The 17,343-nt window shown below is 38.9% G+C and overlaps 1 protein-coding gene across 4 annotated transcripts in view; it reads right to left on the bottom strand.

Annotated features, from left to right (window-relative positions):
- Window positions 1-6,935: 6,935 nt before the first annotated feature.
- chuk (component of inhibitor of nuclear factor kappa B kinase complex) overlaps window positions 6,936-17,343 on the bottom strand; it is a 94,663-nt gene continuing 84,255 nt past the window's right edge. For all 4 annotated transcript variants that reach the window (XM_059640392.1, XM_048563323.2, XM_048563321.2 and 1 more), the window contains 4 exons: window positions 16,074-16,221; window positions 13,038-13,180; window positions 12,480-12,579; window positions 6,936-10,747 (listed from right to left, as the gene is read on the bottom strand). In XM_059640392.1, coding sequence (XP_059496375.1) covers window positions 10,700-10,747; window positions 12,480-12,579; window positions 13,038-13,180; window positions 16,074-16,221 — 439 coding nt within the window. In that variant the 3' untranslated portion in view covers window positions 6,936-10,699. The remainder of the gene's footprint in view (window positions 10,748-12,479; window positions 12,580-13,037; window positions 13,181-16,073; window positions 16,222-17,343) is intronic.

The raw sequence follows: 17,343 nt of genomic DNA, 5'->3' as shown, positions 1-17,343 counted from the left end.
CTCCCCCTCCCACTCCCTGGACAACATGTCCATCATGGGCCTCCTCCTGTGTTACAACGATGCCACCCGAAAACTAGAGGAACAGCACCTCATATTCCGCCTTGGAACCCCACAACCCAATGGTCTCAATGTGGACTTTATAAGCTTCAAAATCTCCTCACCACTGACTTCATCCCAAGACCAGCCCTCCCTCTCATCCCCATCTCCTTGACCTATTCGTCTTCTCTCCCACCGATCTGCTCCTCCCACCTCACTGACCAACCCCCATCCCAACTCCCTACCTATACTTAGCTTTACTAGCTTCATCCCACCTCCTTGACCTGTCCAGCTTCTCTCCATCTATCCGGTCCACTATCCACCTTCTATCACCACCTCCCTCTTTCTATTTATTTCAGAAACCCGTTCCCCTCCCCCATTTCGGAAAAAGGGTGCAGACCCAAAACGTCAGCTTTCCTGTTTCTCTGATGCTGCCTGGCCTGCTGTGTTCCTCCAGATCCACACCTTGTTATCTAAGACTCCAGCATCAGTAGTTCCTACTATCTCAAAGCTCATAAGTTGTTGAAATTGAAACTGGTCAGCAAATTAGAAGGAGTGGAGTTCATATCTCACCTGCACCTGTACTGGGAGAGCAGAAAAGATCGTCAAGACAAGGAACATCACTAACTAGCAGTGCAACATCAACACTGTCACCAGCAAGTAACACATTAACGTCAGGCAAGCTTATTACAACACCACATACCACTGCACCAGTAATGTGTGCATTGCTTATCTCACCAGTGAGAGCAGCCAGCGTCAAATCTAAGCTGGAAACATATCTTAAGAACCAAGCAATACTGTGAACAATATTCTGAGAAAAAGTGCTGAGTTCACATATTTTCGTAATTAATATGGCTTAAGATCATAACATTTTTGAGCTTAGTAAAGAAAGGACTTAATTTGGATAGCAGTTTCAAAAATTTTGCTTTTCAGCAAAAATGTTGATAAATAGAATATGTTGCAAAGATTGTTACGTGTGAGGAAGCTTCCAATAGTTTGTGATTGAGTTTTGACTGTCTCAATCTTAATGTTATGTAAAGTTAAGTTGTGGATCTAGTGCACGATGTTGAAGCTTGCATTCTTCTTTTCATTTGGACTCATCAGGTTACCCCTATTGCATTTAGATATTTGAATACAAGAAGGAATGTAGCTCGTAGGAGGGGAATAAATGAATTTTTCATATAACGAGTCCTGGAATCATGATTACCAGCCAGAATTATGACTCCAAAGTATTGTGATAACTGTGGGTTTTTTAACAAAAATCTAAACACACAAGTTTGCATAACTAGAAGTTTTACTTTTGTTGATGTTTAACAACACAAAATAGGATTTTTTAAATTTTTATGATTAATTCTGAGTTAGATTGATCTTGGGTCAGAAAACTTAAAAAGATTTTAAGATTTTGTTCTTAATACAACTGTTTAAAAGGGAAAGTAATTTTAAATTTGGATAATGATAATTGGAACTTGTAAACAAAAAAATCCAAGTGCCATTATAGAATCAGAGGATAGCAGGGCTACCCCTAGTAGGGCTTTGTGGGCTGATGCTGTCACTTCAAGAGGTTATTTTGTCCTGGGTTTTTTCTTCCCCAAAGAGGGGTTGTATGGCAGAGTGCCAAACTGGCTACTTGAAGATGATTTAAGTAAGACAAACCTAAATATCTTCTAAGTTGCTTAAGTTGGAACAATGAAAGCAGTCTGAATGGGCGAAGCCAGCTCTCAGATCCAGATTTCTGGGTTTTGGTTTGTTCAGTAACATGTGAAGCTATTTTGGGGTTTCAAAAGGATTGAAAGCTTCAGTGGATCTCTCTTGGCTGTTACATGCTCTGAATTTTCTTGATGCTTCTTCCTTCTGGACTGAAGAACTGCATGTAAGAATCTACGTCCGAGTTTGCCTTTTTGCCAATGGGTGTGTTTATGGGATGTTAATAATTGGAACAGTCAATTAATAATAGATATTGTATCTATTCTTCAGTTAGGTTTTCCACCAGTTAAATTCCTCTCTCTTTTGTTCATATTTTAACTACAGTCTTTAAATAAATTGTGTTTTGCTTAACGTCAAGTAGTTCGACCAGTTGCAATGCATCAGGAACACGCACTTCACATCTACCTTTAAAAGTTCAAGTCTAGGCTACCTTAAAATATTTTGGGAGGGTCTAGTCAGGTCCATAACATTTGCATGCAAATCATTGTACTTAAGCCAAAAAGGGAAGAGGTAATTTACTCCTCCCACTTTGCCAGCAGTTGCCATTTCATCTCATTGTGCCATCGAGTTTGACGGGATGATGGCAAGTTTCCAATCTTGTCTCCTTGTGAGTGAGTTGCAGACTTCGCCCCAGACAAACAATGACTCTCCTTACCCTGCAGGTGCTTTTTCCATTCAACCCCTTGATATCAATGTTATTTCTCACTTGAATCTATGTATTGGGAGATCTGCTAAGCCCATTTTGACCATTCACCTCTCTTCACCTGCAATTAACAACCGTCTCAACTCCCCAAATACAGGGATCCCACCTTTTCACCATCATCATTCTGTCAGCACCCCAGTCCATTGAACATCCCCATTGAGCATCCCACATATCCTAGGACCGCACCCTGACAATTATCAAATATCCTTGGACTGACCATGATAAAATTCTACTGTTTATTTCCCAAAACATTAAGATAAGCAAGTGTTGAAAATGTTTTGCAGAAATCTAGTTTAAACTTACCAGTGACCGTAAGTCCTAAGAGGCCAGTCAGGGGAAAGGCAAAGACAAAGGAAACCTGTCACAGTTCTGCAGAATGAGATTCAGCAGCAAGGGCAAAAATGGAGAAAATTAAATTGACACAGTTAAGGCCTAAGTCCACAACAATGGAAGGGATTGCTTTGTGGAGGCAATTGAGTGATGAAAGTGGCATCAGAAGATATGGCAGCAATAGCAAACTCTCACAAGGAACACAATTCTTACAGAAAGCAAAGCAAAAGGAAATGTTCCGTCAACAAGAAACATTAACAAAAATAAAAACGAAGCCCTGCAGATGTTGGAAATCTGAAACAAAGTGCAGGAGAAAAGCAACAGGTCTGTCAACAACGGTTCTGACAAAGGGTCACTGGACTCAAAACATTAATTGTAGATTCCAAAGTGTGGGTCTGGATGAACACAGCAGGCCAAACAGCATCTTAGGAGCTTTTCTGATGAAGGGTCTGGGCCCTAAACATCAGCGTTTGTGCTCCTAAGATGCTACTTGGCCTGCTGTGTTCATCCAGCTCCACACTTTGTTATCTTGGATTGTCTAGCATCTGCAGTTCCCATTATCTCTATCTCAAAACATTAATTATTTTCCTTTCTACGATGCTGTCTGTCCTGCTGAGATTCTCCAGCACTTTTTATTGTTTAATGTAACATCAACTACCTCTTTCTGTCTATGCTGTCAGATCTAAATAATTACAGCGTTTTCTAGTTTATAACACATCCAGCATTTTGTGTTTAGATTTAATTGAAAGTTGTATATTTGGAGGGAGAAAGATTTTATGCAATTAAGCCAATATCAAGAAAGCTATCCAAAATAGATTATTAACATCTTTCAGGAAAATGAATTTCTTCCTGTTCAAACTAGTGTATGACTGATTCTTTAACTGCTGATTTTTAAACATCCTTTTGAGGTGGCCCATTAAAACATGTCAGGAAACCATGTCACAAATACATCACCAGTACAAGATCAAATTTGAAAAAAGAAAACTCAAAAGCAAGTGACATCAGGATTTTTATTACAGAAAACAAAATTGAAACGATCGCAGTGAGGGTTGTAAATTGGTATAGGATGAAACAAAAATAAAGTTGCTGAAAAGGCTCAGCGGGTCTGGCAGCATCTGGGAAGGAAAAAGCAGAGTTAACGTTTTGGGTCCGTTGACTTTTCCTCAGAAACCCGATCCAAAACGTTAAGGGATAGTAGGAACTGCAGATAGTGGAGAATCTGAGATAACAAAATGTAGAGCTGGATGAAAACAGCAGGCCAAGCAGCATTAGAGGGGCAGGAAGGCTGACGTTTCGGGCCTCGGCACTTAGAAGGGTCTAGGCCCAAAACATCAGCCTTCCTGCTCCTTTGATGCTGCTTGGCCTGCTGTGTTCATCCAACTCTACACCTTGTTATCTCCAAAATGTTAACTCTATTTATTCCTTCACAGATGCTGCCAGACCTTCTGCGCTTTTCCAGCAACTTTGTTTTTTTTCCCCTGATTTACAGCATCTGCAGTTCTTCCGGTTTTTATTTGGTATAGAAAAACTTAACAGTCATAGAGTCACAGAACTGTACAGCATCAAAACAGACCCTTCAGTCCAACCCATACATGCCAACAGGATGTCCTAAATTAATCTGGCCCCTTTTGCCGGCATTTGGGCCATTGTACAGCCTCCACTACTTTGTCTGACAGCTCATTTCATACGTGTACCATTCTCTGTGTGAAAAAGTTGCCCTTTAGGTCCCTTTTAAATCTTTCCCCTCTCACCTTAAAGCCACACCCTCTAGTTTTGGACCCCACTACCCTTGGGAAAAGACCTTGGCTACACACCCTATCCATGCCCCTCACAATGTTATCAACCTCTATAAAAGTCACCCCCCAGCCTCTAACACTCCAGGGAAAATAGCCTCAGCCTGTCCCCGAGAGCTCAAACCCTCCAACCCTGGCAACATCCTTGTAAATCTTTCCTGAACCCATTCAAGTTTCACAACATCTGCCTTTCTTTTCACCTATATCTTAAAATTTGACAACTAAAACAATTATTTTCCAGATAAACAAGTGATCATTGTAAGTTATCTGAACAGACGCCTGATCTGTGGCTGAAATCCCCATCCATGCAATTAACATGTGACACGATTTGTTCCAACATATTCCTGCCTGACCTCTCATATTCTACAATCCATCAACTAAAAGGGAATCTATAACTCAGTCGTCAGAGTCTTAACTAGGCCCCCGTGCTTGTTGATCTTCATTGTGTTGCTTAACAAGAAGCCAATGACTTCAAAAACAGCCTGGTTTTCAGATCACTCAAAAGCTTCACCACTCCCCATTCTTGAAATCTATGCCAGACATCCCTATGCTCTTCCAAATTCCAGCTTCCTGATCATTCCTGATTTTAATCAGTCTACCACTGCATCCATGTTTTCAGTCATCAAAAGATCAACAATTCCATCTAAACTTCCTCATCCACCTTTTCTCTCAGGTGCTCCTTAAAGTCTACTTCTATGAACTCCTCCAATATCTGTATTTGACTTAGTGTTAAATTTGGTTTGATAATGCTACTATGATGCATTTTCAAAGTAACAAAGTGTGGAGCCGAATGAACACAGCAGGCCAAGCAGCATTTTAGAAACACAAAAGCTGACGTTTTGGGCCTAGACCTTTCATCCGAAAAGGGGAATGGGGAGAGGTTTCTGAAATATTTGGGGGGGGGGGGGGGGGGAGGCGGATCAATGGTGAATAAAGAGAGGTGGAGAGGAGACAGACAAGTTAAAAGGGGCGGGGATGGAGCCTGTAGAGGGGAGTATAGGTAGGGAGTGGTTAGGTCAGCCGGGTAGGACAGACAGGTCAAGGGGGTGGGATGAAGTTAGGAGGTAGGTAATGGAGGTGCAGCTTGAAGTGGGAGGAGGGGATAGGTGAGAGGAAGAACAGGTTAGGGAGGCGGGGATGAGCTGGGCTGGTTTTCGGATGCAGTGGGGTGAGGGGGTGTTGATTTTGAAACTTGCGAAATCCACTTAGGAACCCTGCAGCCCAATGGTATCAAAGCGGAATATGAGTTGCTGTTCCTTCAACCTTCGGGTGGCATCGTTGTGGCACTGCAGGAGGCCCATGATGGGCATGTCATCGAGAGAATGGGAGGGGGAGTGGAAATGGTTTGCGACTGGGAGGTGCAGTTGTTTGTTGCGAACTGAGCGGAGGTGTTCTGCAAAGTAGTTCCCAAGCCTCTGCTTGGTTTCCCCAATGTAGAGGCGGCCACACCGGGTACAGTGGATGCAGTATACCACATTGGCAGATGTGCAGGTGAACATCTGCTTGATATGGAAAGTCATCTTGGGGCCTGGGATGTGGGTGAGGGAGGAGGTGTGGGGGCAAGTGTAGCACTTCCTGCGGTTGCAGGGGAAGGTGCGGGTGTGGTGGAGCCAAGCAGAGGCTTGGGGGCCGTTTTGCAGAACACCTACGCTCAGTTCGCAACGAACAACTAAGGAGTGGGAGGGGGAATTGAAATGTTTAGACGACATGTCCATCCTGGGCCTCCTGCAGGGCCACAACGATGCCACCTGAAGGTTGCAGGCACAGCAACTCATATTCCGTGTAGGAACCCTGCAGCCTAATAGTATCAATGCGGATTTCGCAAGCTTCAAAATCTCCCCTCCCCCCACTGCATCCCAAAACCAGCCCAGCTCGCCCCCGCCTCCCTAACCTGTTCTTCCTCTCACCTATCCCCTCCTCCCACTTCAAGCTGCACCTCCATTCCCTACCTCCTAACCTCATCCCGCCCCCTTGACGTGTCCGTCCTCCCCGGACTGACCTTTCCCCTCCCTGCCCATACTCACCTTTACAGGCTCCATCCCCGCCCCTTTAACTTGTCTGTCTCCTCTCCACCTTCGATCCACCTCCCCCTCGCTCCATATATTTCAGAACCCTCTCCCCATCCCCCTTTTCTGATGAAGGGTCTAGGCCCGAAATGTCAGCTTTTGTGCTCCTAAGATGCTGCTTGGGCTGCTGTGTTCATCCAGCTCCACACTTTGTTACCTCAGATTCTCCATCATCTCTGATGCATTTTCTAAGTGTTTTGTTATGGTAATGGTTCTATATAAACAAAAGCTCTTCTAAGTAAATTGCTCTCTAAGAAGGAAGGGGGGGGAAAGAAATTAATCCAAATAAAAAGAACATTTAAGTCTGTTGATTTATTCTTTAATGTCAGTTTGCTTGCAACAAAATAACTCCATAGTAGTGGATCTGAGAACCATTTGCATTTCACACAGTTCAAAACATTAAGATTGGTTTATAGCAGACAATAATCAAAACTGTCAAAACAAAACTGACAAAAAATACACTTTTGCTACTTCAGAACTGTATAAATACAAATTAACGTTTAAAACAAGAGTTAAAAAAATAACATTTATCATGCAATTATATACAGGAACTTAAATTTGCGTTTTAACTTTTCTGCATGTTATCTGTTGATATTCACGTCTATTTCTTGAATTCAGTTACTTAAGAAATTTGAATAAGTGATTACATCAAAAACAGAACAATAGAATTTTATTATTAATTTCAATTTAGATAAATGCTTTAGCATTGATGAAAAATGAATCCAATCACACAACAGCTTACAGAATAAGAAAAATATCTTCCTGTATTAACTAATATTGGACAAAAATATAGACACAAAGTATACAAAAGTTTCATTATCAATAAGGAGGTGGATATAAATCCATTGTCTAACATATTGCTGACAATATTTTGTGACAGAACTTTATATCACAAAATTCAAATAATGTTATTTTTTAAAGTGCAATCAATGTTGTCATAGGATGAAAATTGGAAAATGTACAAGAGATACATGATTGACAGCGGAACTGTTTGCTAGAAGAAAGACATTGTTGGTGTTCTCTCATGAACTGAATCTAATCACTATCTTTCCAAGATCTTGTGTATTTGTTACTTAAAATCTAGACAAGTGGTACGTTTCTCCAATTCATCCCATTACTTGCTGTATTATCTCTGTGCAGTCCTCGTTCATACAATGTTTAGAGTGGTCTATGCCTTAATGATAAGCTATTTTTCCCCCCACTAGACTATTGTAGACATATAGACACAAATGTGACTGCTTAATAAAACGAAATAAACAACTTAAAGTCATGGGACTTGTACTAAGAAATCAAAAACACAAATCAATTTGTGAGGGAGTATAACAAACCTTTTTGTACCATACTATAATTTATGGTTCAGTCTCAATCAGCACAATGGTGGAAATATGCAAAAGATTACTTAAGGAGAAATTTCCTATTTACACCAAATCAACAGCAAAAACCAAAGGCACAGGTAAATGATGCCATGTTGGGCAATTACAAAGTAGGCACCACTGTTGTTTTGCAAGAAATCATGAAATATTTTGGGTACAGAGCTATTTTCCACTCAGAAAAAAAAATTCAGTGGTCAATGATTACAGAACAAATTCATGACTAAAGGTACTTCCATCTCTCGCTGTGGGAGTTATGCATCTCAATTTAAATATGTCAATTAAGAACAAATATACACAGACTGTCACAGTGCAAGAAGTCATTTCACAGTAGGTCATAAAAGTCTTCTAAACATTTTAAAACAATAATTGACTAAACAGGTCACTTAAAAATTAAAAACAAAACCTTGCATCTTTTATCATGTTAAAGATGGAAAATGGTTGAAGGGTTTAGGGTTAGTTAGTTTGGGTTTGTGCAGAATGTTGAAGAGTCAATGCTTTGAGCCAAGCATACAGCTGCAAGCTCCAAAATTTTAAAAAAATCATGTTGTTAATTTTAGTTACGCTGCCAAAGTCAGATTCATTTTCAAGGGCCAAAAAGGGTCAGCAATCCCTTGGCAGCCAAGTTAGGTTATCAACCAGTTTTAAAACAACACCAGAGTACATCTGAAGCAATTTTTTACACTTTTCGTCAAAAATGATGGTTGGGCCATGAAGTCAAGGAAAGCTGTGGAAAATAGTAAGTTAAAGAGAGTGCCATCCACATATGACCTTGCATTTTTCTTTTAATCCTTAGATCAACTGGTAATTACTCCCAAGTAGAGCCTAAAGGTTTACCCAGATGTATATACACTGCAAGAAACTGTTCATCAAATTTCAAGGTATAAGAGGAACTTACATCTATTCGGTCAAAACAATAATAACAATTCCTGTATGTAAAAACACTGATCCTGTAATATTTGCATTCTCCATTCAAACAATCCCGACGAAGTAGACAAAACAAACTCAACAGTGGAAGCTTTCCGGGCAGCTGTAACAACCGTCAAGAACCAGTATTTGCTTCAAACCCAAAAATGGTGAATTTTAACTACTGGATAGAGAGTAGCCTCCAATTTGCCACAATCACAGTGCTGGACAAAAGCAGGAGTTACTTAACCATAAAGAAAGTGTCATTCAAATAGTTTCCACTTACCAAGTCACCCTTTATTTACACATGCATAGTAGATGACACTGACCCAGCTAGCTCAGAGCTGTCTCCTAAAGTGAACAGAACCCCCAGCACTCCTGTTTATATATGTCAGTCAGGGCAACTTGATTCGACCAGGTTAACAGCCTCAAACAGGAAACTCGTATTCTGCATGGTCCACCTGGCTGAACTCATTCCAATCACTACAATAAAGGAGTGGAAAATATGGTTTCTACTTATGGAATGTATTACGACTAAGTGTGCCAATGAAAATGATATTTATTTTAGAAATTTTAGGGACTGTGACGGTATGTTACTGGTCATGATAGCTGCTTAGTATCTTTTCTGAATAGCAGTCAATAAAATATTAGAGACACAAATTGATTTCTACAAACATGACAGAACTTTTCAGGTAGCTATATACCATTTTGCAAACATTGCACAACTTTTTTTATGAAACACTTGAAATGAATATGGCTTCTACAGAATGCTTGTCGTTGCTTTTCAGAAATTGCAGCTGAAGTAGTAGGAAAACCTGCAGGCTGTATTTTGAATGAGTAAACAACAGTCAGGAGAATTTCATTTAACGTCAAGAAAGTAAGTAATTTTGAAACCTGTAGTTGGTTTTGGCTCCAGGGTCGATAGTCATCAGTGGGGAATGCCATCATGCAGGATGCACAACTTTAGACATGCTAAGAATTGAGGGCACCATTAAACTCTGTAGTTGTTACCCAAGTAACTGTTAAAGGTCTCCAAGGATATTTAATGACTTGAAAGTCATGGCCTACTGAACTTCCTAAAAGCACAGGAGGACACTGCCTAAATCTTATACAATGCAGCTAGACTTCAATTGGTTATTGCTGCATGGAGACCAGAAAGGCATGCATGTAGATGATATGCAAAATGGATCTTTTAAAATAATCAAAATGTGCAACAAATTATTCTGGAATTACTTCCCTTGCCATGTATAATGCAGAGAAAGATTTGGAAAATATTTTTAGCCTTACCTCTTCTAAATAAATACTGATGTGAATAAACAAGCAGAATAAAACAATCCTGCAAATCCTATAGCAACTGATTTATAAAAGTGTGACAGTTAAAGTTGTTGGTCCTTCAATTTCAATAAACAACTTCTACAAACTTGTACAAGCACCTTTTGATTATTCCAACTGTTGACAGACTTGAATATTTCCGAATTTCTGCTTTCATTAAATATCTAAAAGAATTTTAGCTAAAATGTTGTCTTAACTGTAACATAAAAATAGATAGTGACAAAGGCAACAAGCAGTATAACATGCAGGTTCAATACTTTCTTGCACTGCCCTGCATTGAACTGATACAGTACAGTTAAAGTCCTAAGAGACATGGATCTGAAACAGACCTAAGATTCTGTTCCCATGTCCAGAAACAGGACTTTTCTTTATTATGTGCACAACAGCAAATCAACACTGATTCAAAGACTTCTGGTGTTCAGGGCTCATTAAATCAACTGCCATGCCAAAATATGTATTTCAGAGTCTGTCTGACAGCATTTCTTCAAGCCAGCTCCAATCAAGAGACTGAAAAAGAGTAGACAGATATTGACTAGTGGGTACTGCAATTGAAAATCAATTTTTTATCCACTCTATGCAAATGAGCAGGGAAGTCCTGACCTTAGATTATGAAAGTCTACAGTCAATAACAGAAGTGCTGATAGCCTTCAAGTTAAGAGTTCAAGATGTTGTAAGGTATCAGACTTCTTCTGTATGCAAACAAAAAACAGGCTTTTTTGTTCTTTGCTGAACTCTTTATGCAAAATAACGTCATTAACTTCAACATACATCATTTATCTTTATTGAACATATTCAAAGCATAATAGAGAAAAATGTAAGTAACACAGGCCTATTAATACTCAAATCTATAACATTATTTCATAATGTTACGTGTCAGGAACAGTTGGACTTTTTCCTCCAAAAAAGAAATGAACGCCAAGAATGTATATATTGTTTATGTTTGTATTGCCAGAATTTATAGCAAATTGTATTGCATCTGACATGGTAATCTATTAAGACAGCATTTTTTAAAAAAACATTTAATATTAGAGATTACAAATGAAATCATTGGGCACATGTTACTATGGCCTCCTGTGTATAAGTCAGAAAATGTATTATGATGATGCTTTCAGGGGTATATTTTGTCCTGGTTTCTTTTAAGAAAGAGATTGAACAAGAATTGCTAAGCAGTTTATGTTAAACAGCTTGGGAGGCTTTAGGACTTTTTTTATAAAAGTTGGAATAGAAGCAGCTTAAATGGGTGTGGTCAGCTCTAACTGTCCAGGACTTTTAGTTGGTTTAGCTTTGTGATTCAGCATCAGAAGCTGCTGGCATTTTTAAGTTGCAGAAGCTATTTTCCTCCCTCTCCCATCTCAGTTACAGGTAGAAGCTGGGGTTTCTTTCCCTTCCGCAGTGTTGCATGTGAGAAAATCTGATTTCTCAATTTGTCCCTATGCCCAGTGGTGTATTTATGGGATGTTACTATATTGGAACGGTTAAATAATCGTTACTGTATCTATTATTATGTTAAGTTTTCCAATAGAGTTAAGTTATTCTAAGTTCTTCTTCCTTTTGTTGTATTCTAACTCATGTTTGAATAAATTGTATTTTGCTTAACGTCAAGTAGTTTTGACCAACTGAATTGTATCTGGAACACAGCACTTCAGATTTTCCTGTTAAATAAGAAAAAGTGAGCATCTGGGCTACCTTCTTAAAATATTTTGAGGGGGTATGATCTGTTGCATCATAGTATCATGAAAAAAATAACAATAACTTCACAATAGCTAAATTGTAGTTTAAAGGAGCATCAGCATTCTGAAGGGAGAATTAACCAGTAGCATCTATAGCCAAAACACATTTGAGACCAGACGGTCTGGACCATATAGTCGGAAACCAGCTGTGCCTTTACAGATACACTTTGAAGTCCTCATGTACGGAATACACAGGATTTGTTCAGGAAATGTAAATTTACATTGGGCAATTATCTTGCATCCAGAATGCTCTGAAAGAATTTCCGATGGAGATAACGGTCAGAAATTTGAGGGTTTAGACTTACACAGGAAACGTTAGAGGGATTAAAACTTACTGTAACTCTGGGGCTAAATGTGAAAACTGCCAACCTTGTTTCACCACTGACCCCTAAGATTTCTCCCAACATTCCCAAATCATTGACTTCCCATGCTGCATGAATGAGAGTGTCACTTCTTGGAAATTTAGACCCGTTTGCTGTAATTCAGTTAAAATTCTGAACAGTACTTACCGATATACTATTATTCTGTTCTGACAGAGTTTCCTGCATCAAATTATGCAACTGGCTGCAGAAATGTTGGTTCTCTTCAATTACAGACATTGAAGATTCACTGTTAAGTCATATAGAAAAATGACTAAATGAGCTCACAATGTGGATTACTTTATGTTTGACAATTAAGCTTAGTTGAACTTAAAAGGTTGGAAGCCCAACAGACATCTATTTTGATAATCAAATTTATATTTATATAAAAGGTACACAAATACTATCACATTTATTCACTTTTATCTTTTTATGTTGTTAGGTTCGCACATTTGAAAGCATTTCCAAGATTATCAACATCTAAATCTAAAAGAAAGTTTGAAATACTCAAACTAACAAGTACAGAATAGGAAAATCTAATTATTTTGACAGATTTCAAAACCATTGAACCATTTCCAGATGTGAACAGCATTTTCGAAAAACTTCAGTCAATTTTTCAAAGCATATTAACCAAATGTACTTAGTTAAAATGCACACTGCAAATTCAAGTGTAAATAAAAGACAAAGTAAAATCCAGATACTTCCTACCTGTTTTTCATTGCAGGCATAGAGGACAAAGGGTTAGGTAAAGCATGTTGTGGCATAAAATTTTGCCCTTGTTGTGCCCATCCTAAACCATGGGGTGAACCAGAGGACACCGGGCTTGCACTTTCAGGACCTCGAGCTGTGCTCTGAAATGAAGGTAAATATTAAAAGGGTTGTTAAAACTCAATGCATGGTACGAAACAGTATATTTTCCTTTCAAAAGGGGAAAAAAGACAGCATACAGCAGGCATGGATACAAGTTCAAGCTCTTCCTGTCAGGCAAGTTACAGGTTATCAAACAAAAAGGACAAAAACAACAAAAAGAAAGTTGAGCAATAACAAACAAACAAACAAACAAACAAAGTGTTAATAGGTTTTTTCTAGGCTGGAGAAAGGTTTGTATAAATGATCGAAGTTGTGCACGTGTGAGACAATTTCAAACTTGTCAGGCAACACGTGCGAAAGCTGTAACCTGTGAGGAGAACAGCATAGAGCTTCAAAAATACATGAACATGTTGGTGGAGTGGATGCATAGGTTGCAGATGAAATTCAATGCAGGAAGTGAGAGAGGTGAAATATTTTGGTACAAAGTGCATGGAGAAATGGTATAAATTGAAAGGGTCCTATTCTAAAAGGTATGCAGTATGGAAACATGCATAAGTCATTAAAGGTGGCAGGATACAAGAAGAGACACTACCATTTTTAAAAGAAAATCATATTCCAAGCTTTACTAGTAGCAGTATAGATTACAGAACAGGGAGGTTACACTGAGGTTATAGATGGCACTGGTTAGACCGCAGCTGTAGTATTGTGTACAGTTCTAAGTGCACACTATTGGAGACTGTGCAGAAGAACGGTTCCAGGGATGAAACATGCCTGTAAGGAACATTTTCCTTACAGAAATGGCCAAAGGGTTTCCAAAATCATGCCGCGTTTAGACACAACAGATGGGAGAGATATTGTTATCCCTTGTACAAGAACTTGCAACCACAGGGCAGAGTTTTTAAAAAATTGCATAAGATGCAAATACGAGATGATAAACAACATTTTTGCAATGCACGTGGGTTGGGTTTGGAAATAGACTGCCTGGAAGTGTGATAGAGGTAGGTTTATTTCAGGCATGGGATAATTATTTAAATAGAAACAATGTTGAGAGTTACAGGGAAAAGGCAGGAAATTGGCACAATGTCAAATTCCAGAAAACTGGTCAAGGCTCAATGGGCCAAATGGCCTCTTTCAGCACAATAACAATTCTGCAATTGCATTCACCTTCCAAGCACAGGGTGCAGCATTTCCCAACATGAATAGATAATTAAAGCTGGCTTTTAAGTAATGGCACCATGGAATATTGTTTTTCATCAAAACTTTCTTCCATAAAAAAATTTCAGCTGGCCCAGGATAAAGAAGTCAAGTAATATTGACGGTGCATCTATGTAACATAAGATTCTTCATGGGTTTGTCAGGGTAAATGTTGAGAGGATGCTTCCCCTCATGGGAGAGGCTTGGACTAAAGGGTGTGTAGTTTCAGAATCAAAGGGTGTCAATTTAAGGCTGAGACGAGAAGGAATTTTTTCTTTCTCAGAGGGCTGAGTGTCTTTGGAACTCTTTGCCAAAGACAGCTGTTAGGGCACAGCCCTTGTGTACTTTAAAAGTGAAATAGATGAATTCTTGATCAGGACAGGGATCAAGTGTTATGGGGAAAATGCACTTGAGGAATGTCGGATCAGTCATTCCTCAATCAGACACGCTTCATAGGCTGAAATCAAAGCCACTCATAAGGAACTCCAGCAACATGTCATCCATTACAGAATCCTTCCAGTGTGGAAGCAGTTCATTTGGCCCATCAAGTCCACACCAACTACATGAACAGCATTCCACCCAGACCCACCTAGTAGCCTATCCCTGCTTTTCCACTCAAGATACTTTGGGCAATTTAGCATAGCCAATCCACCTACCCTGCACATCTTTGGACTGTGGTTGGAACTCTGAGCACCTGGAGCAAACTCCGCGCAAACATGGGCAAGGGATTTCATGTACGGAGACAAGTTTGTCAGAGCTTGAGATTCTGCATACGTGTCAGAATAATTGTAAGGAGACAGCCTCAAGACAATAAGATTAGAAAGAAATTCAAGAACAGATTGCTCTTTTTGTTACATAGATGGGAAATTTGCTCCGTATACTATGACTTTTAATTTAGAAGAATGATCAGCAGTACCAACAATTTTAATGCTTTTATGAAGTCACTTAGCTGCAAAAGATTGCTGATCGATGTAAATGTACTCCTGCTACAATACCAAATATGAAAAGGTTAACCTTTTATCAGCAATTATAACCAAATTAATTAAGAATGCAATACGAATGAAGCACATGGTACAAGGTACAGAATGTTCAGAAGGAAAGTTACCATCCTCTCCATAGCTTTCCTGCGGAAATAAAGAGTCAAGTCACTCATTCACTTCTCAGTCAGAGACATAAACACAGTGTATCTTAGATGAACATATGAGTTAAGAACATTTGGTCCCTCAACCCTACGTGACCATTAATTAAGATCATGGCTGATCGAATTATAACCTCATTTGCACTTACCTCCCAATAACTTTTCAGCTTTTTTCTCCTCAAAAATCAATTCACATCTGCCTTAAAAATATTCAAAGACTGCCTTCCTTAAATGACAGTGGAAGCGCACACTCAGAAAACATTTCTACTCATCTCTATCTTAAATTGACAATCTCCTTATTTTTAAACAGTGACCCCCTGGTTCTTTCACCAGTGGAGAAGTCTTTGCATGGAAAAAAAAAATCTATAAATTACTGTGATACTGATTAAATAAGACAAAAAAGGTTAAGAATATGAAAATACATTATCTTAAAGACTCACCATGGAGTGACAGTATGCAATAAAAAAATTGAAAGTATACCCATTCCACCCAAATTTCGGGTGGCTGAGATGACAATTGAGATGGTTTTATAATAAGATTGATTGTGCTGAGAGATGTTTAAAAATTCATAATACTGCTAGATACAGGGAAAGAGTACTTACACAAGCAATTTTTAACAAATACCATATTTCTTTCTGCCTCTTTTCTTGCGACCGCAATAACATTTTTTCATTTTCTCTAATGTTATCAAGTGCTTGTTCAATCTTGGGAAAAAGATCAATGATTTTCTGCTTGCAGGCCAGAAGTTTACTGTAAAATAAAAATAGACAATAGTTAAAGAAAAAGCTACCATGACAGTTTAGTGATAATGTATTACTTACAAAGGATATATTGATTAATATCAAAACACATAGTTTGTAAAGTCAATACATTTAGTTTGACACCAGTGTAAAAGCTTGGTTTATCAGAGCTAGCAATGTTCGTGGAGTCTAAGCAAGTGTGTATTTCCCTACTTACACCATTGTTGGGACTGTAAATATTGGGAAGATCAAAATCACTATCTTTAGTCCTTTGGATAAACATTGTTTCCTAGTAACCAACTCCATTTCTCTCCTCAGCAACTGCCTGAAGTCGAGACAGATTGTGCACAACCTTCTTGTAATACTTAACGTCGAGATGAGCTTCCAAAAATGTACAACCTTAAAAACATTTCAGCATCACCTAAGCCTGCCCTGCCTGATCCACTGCTCAAATCTTCACCATGTCTTTGCCTTCTCTAGAGTTCATTCTTTGAATAAACTCTTGCTGACCTATTGTATTTTACCTTGCATAAAATTCAAAGTTCTGCTGCTCATATCCTAACTCACATCAAGTTGTGTTCATTCGTCATTCCCATACTGACCTATAATTTCTCAAGTGGACAATGTCGTGATTATAAAATTCTCATCCTTGTTTGTAAGCCCCTCAGTGGCCTTGCTCCTCTCATCTCTACTCTAGTCCCACACCCTCAGAGGTATGTGTTCCTCTAAATCTGTCCAGGTAAGCATCCCTGCTTGGCCATACCTTCAGCTGCCAAGACCCTAAGCTGTGCAATTCCCTCTCTAAACTTCTTCACTTCTCTTGCCTCCTTTGAACATATTAAACTCTCTTCTTTGAAAAAGGCTTTTGGTCATGTACTCTTACATTTGATGTGATTTTGTGTCAGATTTTGCTATCTAACACTTCTGTGAAGAGCTTTGGAATGTTTTATTCTAGCAAAGGTGCCATTAAAAATACATCTTGTCTTGCTATTAGCCAGTGTACAATACACGATAGGCATTCTTTCTGTTCGCCTTCTACATGTTCCTTTTAAAGCTAGATAGTAGATAAAAGAAGGTGACAGATCATAAACTGAAGCAAGATATTGCACAAATGCATTACAGATGAACTGGA

Source organism: Stegostoma tigrinum, chromosome 37 (assembly GCF_030684315.1).
Source record: "Stegostoma tigrinum isolate sSteTig4 chromosome 37, sSteTig4.hap1, whole genome shotgun sequence".
Taxonomy (NCBI): domain Eukaryota; kingdom Metazoa; phylum Chordata; class Chondrichthyes; order Orectolobiformes; family Stegostomatidae; genus Stegostoma; species Stegostoma tigrinum.
The sequence above is the reverse complement of the archived record's forward strand: the minus strand, read 5'-3'. Positions and strand labels throughout refer to the sequence as shown.